The 9,926-nt window shown below is 44.1% G+C and overlaps 1 protein-coding gene across 1 annotated transcript; it reads right to left on the bottom strand.

The window, feature by feature from the left end:
- Positions 1-814: 814 nt before the first annotated feature.
- Positions 815-3,086, bottom strand: LOC135392341 (uncharacterized protein K02A2.6-like). The gene is made up of 4 exons (XM_064623057.1): positions 2,803-3,086; positions 2,557-2,761; positions 1,761-2,499; positions 815-1,719 (listed from the first exon to the last, which is right to left on the bottom strand). The coding sequence occupies exons 1-4, from the start codon at positions 3,084-3,086 to the stop codon at positions 815-817; spliced, it is 2,133 nt and encodes a 710-aa protein (XP_064479127.1).
- Positions 3,087-9,926: the final 6,840 nt, after the last annotated feature.

The following is a 9,926-nucleotide window of genomic DNA, read 5'->3' as shown; positions in this document are numbered from 1 at the left end:
CACTTCAAACACCTGACCCCATGGGAGGTGAGGAATGTCTTGACGTTGGCTTTGAAGGCTTCCTCACACGCACCCACAAACGTCGCAAAGGCAGGAAGAGGAACCGACAGCTGCAAAGTCAATACTGTCCACATTCTTGACACTCAAATAAAGCTATAGCTGGCTACTGTCCGGAAATGTGGCATTCCTCCGAGGAATGTCCCATGTTCGACTTGGTGGATTGAAATTGAAAAGACGACGATGAAGAAGAAAACGGCTATGAACAGTCACAAAGTGCGCAGTCAACATACGGCAAACTCGTGGCTAACACCATGGAGAGGGACAGGAACCGGAAGCGTACTCGGCTCTATTTATAATCTTACGTATTACTGGCAGACTGCGCGAATTGCTATATTAAAAACATGCATATTCCATTAGTACACACATTATTCACGCCTCCGATTAAATTATTTTTGATTACGTTGGTAGTCTGCCCCTCAACAACCACGCTCGCATGTGTATCATGGAGGGCGCAGGGTGGTTAACACAGATTTCGTATTTTTTCTGCCTATTATTTCCAGACCATTTATATTTACCTTGGAAAATTCCTTTATTCCAGTAAACAAACCCTTTTTGAGCGCTTTAGTAGAACGCAACATATGCCCTCAACATGCGCAGTCGCTGTTGCACAGGCAGGTGTTCGGGCACTTGATAAGCGCCCGTCAAGAGCCATGGTTGAAGAGCGCTGTCGTTGAAGAGCGTCACACATCTTCCTTTTTTTCCCCTTTCTTTGGAAATTGCAATAATTAATGTTCATTCACAACATGTACAAATTTCACAAAACGAGTCTCTCAGGTGGTTTTTGAAAACGGCCACTCCTGGTATGTTGGTGAGAGTCATCAGAACACTCGGTTTCTTCGGAAGTGCTCTGCTGAGCGGTATGAGGACTCGGACGATCTCGCATTGAGTTGTCGGCAGCTTCTTGGGTGGACGGTATCACAGGTCCTGCCTCTGGCAACGAAGTCACTTGAGGGCTGTCCTCTGGCACATCGGATGACACAGACTGTCCCCCGGAGCATCCACTGTTGTGGTACCTCATTAGATGAGTTATTGTGCGGCGCACTTCTTTCCCGTTCGTTTTCACACAGAGCGATCGCGGCGTGCTGGCCTTCCGCTCCACGGTTCCACGGCATTTGAGGTCGATGATCCACACCCTGCCTCCGACGTCGAGCTGAGGGAGTCGTCGATCACCATGACGGGAGTTGCACGCAGTTGCCAGGTTGGACCTCAACTTCTCCTCCCGCTGTTTCAGCTGGTCATAATCGGGAGCCTTGGGCAACAGGTTCTTTTCCGAGATGGGTACGGTGGTGCGTAGTCTGCGGCCCATTAACGGTTCGGATGGACTGTACCCGTTGGGCCAGGGAGATGAGCGATATGCTAGAAGAGACTCGTAGGGATCATTGGTCTTTTTAATCGAGTTCTTGACTATTTTAACGGACGCTTCCACGAGCCCGTTAGCCTGCGAGTAACGTGGGCTCGAGGTGATGTGGCGGAACCTGTAGGTCTGGGCGACTCTTCGGAATTCGGAAGCCTGTGCCCCTGAGAATTGAGGCCCGTTATCGGTAATCACTTCAGCTGGGATCCCATGACGAGCAAAAGCTGATTTGCAGCGTTCGATCACCGTCGCCGATGATAGGTGCCGGAGTTGGGCGATTTCAGCAAATCGCGAGTAATAGTCCGCTGTAATAAGCCACCATTGCCCCTTGATAAAGAAAAGATACATGGCGAGTCTTTGCCAGGGTCTGCTGGGAAACTCTGAGGACAGTAACGGCTCTCTCCGGTTCGACGCATGTTCCGTGCACGTGGTGCAACTTCGAATGAAGTGCTCGATGTGTCACGTGTTATCCCAGGCCCCCATACACTGTTCTTTGCCCTGTCTTTGCACTTCACCATCCCTTGGTGTCCCTTGTGCAGTTGTTGCAATACGTGCTTGCGGTATGATGCTGGTACAACGACTCGGTCTTTGTACATCAGCAAGGAATGCTCGAGGGCGATGACGTTCTGGTAGTCCCAACAGGCTTTAATTTGAGGATCTATGTCCCGCCTGGAAGGCCATCCTGCTGTGCTGAATTTTACCAGCTCCTGGCAAACTTTGTCCCGTTTCTGCTCCTTACGAATGGCTTGGAGGCTTGCTGAAGTGACTGGGAGGGTATTCTCGACCATCCTGACGTAAGGGCGGACTTCTTGGACAAGTGCTGACGGGTTCGTTGATTTCAATGGATTCCGAGAAAGCGCGTCAGCAGCAACGAGATTCTTTCCCGGCACGAACTCCACGGTGTACAAATGCCGCATCAGTTTCATCCTTATTCTTTGGAGACGAGGCGACAGGTCATCCAAAACCTCGGTGGTGAGTAATGTTCCAAGAGGCTTGTGGTCAGTTTCCAAACGGAAAGGCTTTCCTAATAGGTACTCCTGGAACCTCTCGCATGCCCAGGCGAGGGCCGAGCCTTCTTTTTCAATCTGGGCGTACGTGCGCTCCGTCTTTGTAAGAGTCCTTGATGCCTATGCAATGACCACCAGCTCACCATCTTCTCGTCTTTGGACGAGCGCCGCCCCCAGCCCGTAAGAAGATGCGTCCCCGGACACCGTCATCTGTCGGTTGACGTCGTGCACCCCTAGTACAGGAGACGAAGACAGGATCTTCTTCCATTGCAAGAAGGCTTCTTGCTGAGGCTTCTCCCATACGAATCCTTGCTTTTTGCTTAACATGACGTGAGCGGCGCTAAGAGATCCGCAAGCCGTGGTACGAAACGTCCGAGATACGTGGCCAGGCCAAGCAGACGTCTCAGCTCCGTTCTTGACGTTGGCGCTGCCATGTTCTTAATGCCATCCAGAGCTCGTTCGTTGGGGTGAATTCCGTCTTTTCCTATTGTGTTACCCAAGAAGTCAATCTCATCGACTCCGAAGATGCATTTTTGTGAGTTGAGGGAGATCCCCCCTAGAACGGCACGGAGCCTTGTGTCGTGTACTTGTCGATTCGGACCAAACACCAGCACGTCGTCCATGTGGCAGGTGACTTCTGGCAATCCCTCCAAAATCTCCGTCATGCGCCTCCGAAAGTGTTCGGGAGCCGATGCAATTCCGAACGGGAGCCGGTTGAAACAGAAGCGACCGAACGGGATAATGAAGGTGGTGAGGAGGCGACTGTCGCTGCTCAGCAAGACTTGCCAAAATCCAGCGTTGGCGTCGATCTTCGAAACGACTTGTGCTCCCGCCAGCCGTCCAAGACTATGCTCTGCAGAGGGTATCGGATATCACTCCCTCATGACGTAGCGATTGAGTTCTGTTAGGTCGACGCAAATGCGCACTTTGGCGTTCCTTTTCGGTGGCACCACCATGGGCGCACACTATTCTGTTGGCTCTTCCACTGGTGAAATGACGCCCAAGCGTTCCATGTCGCATAGTTCTTCAAGTGTGCTCTCGTACAACGGAAGCGGAACTTTTCTGACAGGAATTGAAGTTCTTCTATCGCTGGCTTACCAAGTAGATTTCTTCTCAGGCCTCGCACGATGAAAACGTTTTGGTCACTGTGGATGTTTTTGCAGATAACCTGTAGAGTAGCCATTCCCACGAAGTTTAAGGGCTTTCCGTCAGGGCCACACAGTGTCCGAAGTGGTTGACGAAGCTTTAGTTTCGGGAAGTGTTCGTTGAAGACTGTCTCTCTCAGCACAGACTCGTCTGCTCTCGTGTCGATGCGGAACGGTAGTGAAATTCCGTTGACCAAAACGTCCAGGTCTAATTTTGATGACGTTGAAGTTGATGTGAGTAGTAGGAGGGGGTGTCGTAGGATATCCGTGTCCACTCAACAAACTGGACCCCTGGGCCCTGCCCTGAGTCCTTCGCGTATTTTTTCTCCCGTCCGGCGGGCGGCGCTTGGGTGGAGGCTCGTATCGGCGCATGGCCGCAGGGCTGCGTGCGCGCTTACCCTCGCACATTTTTCAGCCTGGGCCGACTTCTTTCGTCATTTTTCTATCTGTGCCGATCGTAAATTTTTTCCCGATACAACAGATGTGCAGTAGGCGGCTTACATGCAAAAGATAGCCATACACAAATGTACAAGAGAAAATATATTTATTAAAGTCAATAGTGTAGGAAAGTAGGTTGTGACTCTATGTGAAGGTGAAAAGCCAGACAAAACACCTGAAGCAGAAAAACACAATATGGTACATGTAACAAAGGTTACACTTATTACAGATATGATGCAATAGCATTGAAGGGGTATCGCACATCATACACAATATTTCTTATTAGTGGTAATCATGCATTTTCAATTAAGCAGAACTAAAATAGGATATCACATTTAATCATAGAAGATATTTTTAATCAATGTGATTGCAATCAAAATTACAAGTTTTATTATAAGAAGTCTCACATTATTATACGTGAGCACCGTAGTGGAGTTTTAATTACAAAGTTCTGGTAGGATGTACGTAACTTCAAGACAACAGCTAACATTCCAATATGGCACACTTAACCAGATTCTTATGAAGTGATCGGTGGGGGTTGGCGGAGGGCCTTTGTTTACTGTGGGGCATTTTTCAACCTGGGCCGACTTCTCACACGAATTTTTTTCTGTGCGGGTGAGGGACATTTCATCTAATACTCTCTTGAACGCCATTCAAGAATCTTCATACAAAGAAAGGAAACGTCAATAAGACACTATGCAAGTGCATCACAACAAAGTGCAAGTTGTTGAAGCAATCCAAACATGGCGAAACATATCGCCTGCGTTAATCAACTCCGGATTCAAGCGCCCAATAATTAGAATAAAGTATTTTATGTCTTCGGAATTCATCAATCAAGACAACACACAAAAACTTCAGAGTTTGGAATACAACTGTAATTTATCGAAATAAACAGGTGTATTACTGAAATAATAAATGTATTCTTTGTCATCAATGTAATGCGTTCTACACATCGCAACGAAAACAGCTTATTAGTATGATTAGATTGAAGAGTGCTAAGGAGACGTTTATTCCACACTATGTACAAGGATCTTCGCATGGAATCAGCGCTGGCAATCAAAGAGATTTGACACGACCACACTCTATACAACACCGACACCCGAAGGAAAGAATTGTAGAAGAAGAATCGCTAATTGAAATTTAGAGGCATGTTACATCAATGTTTGTTTACAAAGAGGATCCCTAATATTTTGCGAAGGCTTATTTTATGAATTAAATTGCTCAGTGTATATATTTTCTCAAACGATTGCACAGTTGTTAATATATGTTGAAAGCAATCTATTATCAAATGGCAGGATGGAAGTGATGGATTTTCCAAGCATGACTGCGCAGGTGGAGTCTACAATTTTAATCATCGTAACACGTGGCACACAATTGCATTCAGATTTTTTTAGAATCGAATAACACAACTGTCATCAGAAATGTTTAACCACTATGCAATGAAGATGAGCACTATGCATAAACACACTGGAACATATGTAATTGTAATGAGTAAATATTACTTTTGCAAACTTAATCAAACCAACACACATAAACATAGATCCAATTCACAAAATGTACCTGAGGTTTTCATGAGCCTTACTGAAAAACTATCAGCCTATTCATAATGTCATAGTATATGAGAGGTTTTAAGGTTTTCAAGGTTTTAAGAACTCTTTCATGATGACAGAGAATGTAATCGAATGGATTGATATTTTGTATATACACTATAACGTAACGTGAATTCTCAATGTCATGGATATTAAAAGTTACGAATATTTTTCGAACGAAGTTTACCTAAAACTCGAAGAAATGATCACCAGCGTCGACGAACCCATTTCCGAAAGAAAGCAACACACTCGCCTGGGGTGCCGCGTTAACGCGTCGGGTGCCGAATCGCGTTCGGTTTCGGAACGGTGTGCGGGAAACGTTGTCCGGCGTGTTGCCGAAACGCATTCGACGACGCGTGTGACCATTTCTTCGAGTTTGATTATTAGGCGCTTGAATCCAGCGTTGATTAGCGCAGGCGATATGTTGTCGCCATGTTTGTATTGCTTCAAGAACTTACACTTTGTTGCGATGAACTTGCAGTCTCTTATTGATGTTTCCTTTCTATGAAGATTCTTGAATGGCGTACAAGAGAGTATTACATGAAAATCGTCCGGTGGTCCACTGCAATTGATATGTTTGTTGAGTTTCAATAAGTGATGATACATCAGACCTTGCACGACATATTGAACTCCTGTTCGTTCGACATCATTGCAAGAACTGGTAGAAGAAAATAAACGTGTAAAGGCTCTAGTGGAACATATCACGTGATAAGATTGTTTATGTATCTTCCATTTCAACCGTTACGTGTAATTTCAACAAATCCGTAATGAATCGCGCGATATAGACTGCTTGTATATGATAATTTGATCTGATTGCTTTATTGATTAATGTAATGCCCACTGCACTGATTACAATTACATTTGGTCTAGTGTATTTCAATTCTTCATTAGCAAACCCAAAAAGTCCACCATCAATCCCAGTGGTCCTTCCGATGTTGACGTGCAAATATTTTTATAACTATTGTAGATTCGGCACACAAGTACTTGCACCTTCAATTCTGTAATTTGAACCATATCTCCGAATACGACCATATCTAAGACGTAATGAAATGCGTAATGAGAAGCTGTGACAATAGAATCATTTCGCTGTGCTTCTTTTTCGAAAGAGTTTTTATCATGTCCTACCACGACCTATGGTAGCGAGTACAAAATCCATCCATCACTTCGTTGAAACTACCTTGTTCTGTTTTCTAGTGCACTTCTACACTTAATTAAATCATATCTGTGTTCATTTGATTGATTAAAAATTTATTATGTTATCAGGTTTACAATATTAATAATATCCTGCTGTGCGAATTACGGAAAAACACGCTATGTGTAAGGAAAAACATGTGCTTTCAATTATTCTAAGTACAAGATCACTCGCTAGAGTCCTCCCCTCCCTGTCTTGACTTGGGTGGGGGCGCGTTTATGGTTATTTAACTACACACTGTGTACCAAGGCCATTGTAGAATTCCCCTACTCCCTGCGGGCGTAACCTTAAAGGTCAGCTATGCCGATATCCCAAATAGTCGAAACGGTTGTGATATTCTGAAAGCCCACATCCAGCTCTCCCCAAAATACACCTTCATTCTCTCAGTTCGGTACAGTACCATGTCAAAAAAATAGATAATTCATTCCGAAACACACATGGGCGCAGCCATTTTTATGACGTAAATGCACCCGAACGGGCATTGTGACGTGTACGCGCCTTCGTACTTGTCAGTGGATTTCAGCTACGGCGGCTACAGCTTCTCGCGGCTTCACGTATCTGTGCTTGAAGATGGCGGACAGCCGGGTTCCACCGTTCCGCGATAAGTAAACAGTGCAGCAGCTGCGAACTCATTCGCGAACCAACCTCTGTGCGATGTTGTGACTGGAATTCGTCGTTTGTGCTTTGTGAGCACGTACAATTTGTATCAAGTCGCGTCTGCGTTAGCCCCTTTACAGCACTTGCCCATTGTAGAGGCTGACGTTTCGACAGCCGTGTCAGCAAGAAAATGCCGACAGCGTTTTATTACTGCAGGAAAATTGTGCTATGTATTTGAGAAACCGCATACTGCTATGGGACAAGTTTAACGTACGATTTATCAATGTGCAACAGCGTCGACGATGGTATGTAACGACGAAAGACGTAAAACGAAATACAAATCACATTTTAAACTTTTTGTGGGATTCTGTGCATTTTCCAGAAGCTTTCTTTGAATCACACACTCCCATGTCACGCTGCGTTGTGTGGTACGCTACAAACTACTGCATTTTATGTCTAACATCTGGATATTGTTTGTAATGAACACCGTCGCACAAAAACATACACACGAAAGCTCCAGTAGCCATGTGGTTGCACACTATGCAGACGCAAAAGAAGTACCAGAGCAGATATTGCCACTTAGAAATGTGGTGTCTGAAGAGTTAGGGCATAGCATAGATCCTAGAAATCACGTGCACCTTATCCTTCTGTAGAGTGCTCTTTCAATTCACAACTCAGCCCATGGGGTGTAAAAGTGTTAAAGGCAATTATGTGACTTGTCGTCCTGGGTGACATCACTGGCCAGCCTCGGGATTAATTCCGTGCTCAGGAATTATTGTACAAATCACTTTGTATGTAGGAAGTGATAAGCAATATGTAAGTAGCAACCTTGTCTGCAGCGTTCTCGATTGCCTCTTACCTTTACAGTTCGAGACACGTTACCAAACCTTTTGCAAAGGGCACTCTTACAGGGGCCGTGTAACTTGAGTTTTTAGTTTATAAAATTTATAAAAATATAAGTATACAATATGCAATATGAAATTTATATAAAATCAAAAATAACATTTATAAAAAGAATTGATAAAAAATAAATAAAAAGGCTTTATGGAAGCAATCCGTTAGCATACCCATTGCACATGAAGCACAATTATATATGCTTGGACATCATCTAATTAATCTTCTGGACCATATGTGTGGCTGCATACGAAATTTTTTATGCGCATCCTCTCGCTTCCTATTCCTACATGTGCACACGAATAACAGTGCATATATGTGAAGTGGCAAAAAGAAACGCTAGACTCTACCATCATTGTGCCCCTTTAACTTTTCCACATTTATGTCTGGTGAACAGGGAATATCTCACTAGAAAAGAAGACATTTGTGCATTGTTTGGCAAGCAAATAAATATATTTATTTACATTTTCCATAAATCAACAATGTTGTGACCTGGTGCAAATATTAATGTCAACAAGTAAAGTACTTACAAATTATTCCTATGTGCTCAAATGCAGATATGACAATTCTGTTTTTGTACCTCAGCACAGTACAGTTTCAAAGTTAACAAACTGCACAGCATCAGCAATGTTAAAGTATCTGAAGAGGCAAATCACATAAAGCTCGAATAATAGACTGTGCAAACAAAGCTAAAAAACAAAACAAAGTACTTCAAGAAAAATCTGAATAATCGGTTGCCGTTGTGATATGTACTACTATGCACAGTTCATGAATGGAACATGTTACCTCATTGCATTGCCTCCATGTGAGCACTAGAACAGGCAGCTTTTTAGGTCGCTCTTTCCGTGTTTTTCTATTGTCTTTTTTTTGTTTTCTGTTTTTGCAATAGCAAGCATGGCCATAGTGAATCACAAGCAACCAAGGACAGGATGAGACATCTACAATGCGACTGCTAGCTCTAAACTGATATATTTATTAGCAGACTCTGGAATATACACACATATGCTGCTAAGAAAATGACAATTTAACCAATAGAATAACAGACAAGAAAAAGGGTTATATATCTTCCCCTCTCCTCATTCTATTTCACAGGCAGCCCTAGTATCATTCTGAGTGTGTCCGTGCGTTCCCTTTGAGATAACGTATCTCTGACAGAAGCAAATCCAACAGCGGACTGCTTACGGATGCAACTGTCTTGGATTTCTCTAACCACTTGTTATTTAACCACTGCCTTGAGCTGTGTGTTCTGGAAATTTAGGCAGCATCCAGAGTCCCTGTAATGTGTTGCCATGTTTCTCGAGGGCCAGTGTTTCACTATGGCTCTCAGATACAAACTACCCCATTTCAACACAGTAGAAAACACAGATTTGTAAATAGCATCTGTTGATTGCACTGTACATACCCCCCACGTAAAGTATCATAGTGGATACTACATCTTGTGCGATAATGTCAGGATCACAAAAAAGCTAGATTTGAAACCACTCTTACGTCGTAGTAGTAGTATTTGTGTGAAGCTGCGCAATTCCTGTCCTGCAAATAATTTAAACCATATGTTTCATCTGCAAGCGTGATGATCCCCTGAAAAGCAATTCACACTTGGCGGGAACTACCGGTTCTGAAACCTATCCCTGACGTGTAGCCATCAGGGAG

The sequence above is a fragment of the Ornithodoros turicata genome, chromosome 4 (assembly GCF_037126465.1).
Source record: "Ornithodoros turicata isolate Travis chromosome 4, ASM3712646v1, whole genome shotgun sequence".
Lineage (NCBI taxonomy): Eukaryota > Metazoa > Arthropoda > Arachnida > Ixodida > Argasidae > Ornithodoros > Ornithodoros turicata.
This window is presented reverse-complemented; position numbering and strand designations above follow the sequence as displayed.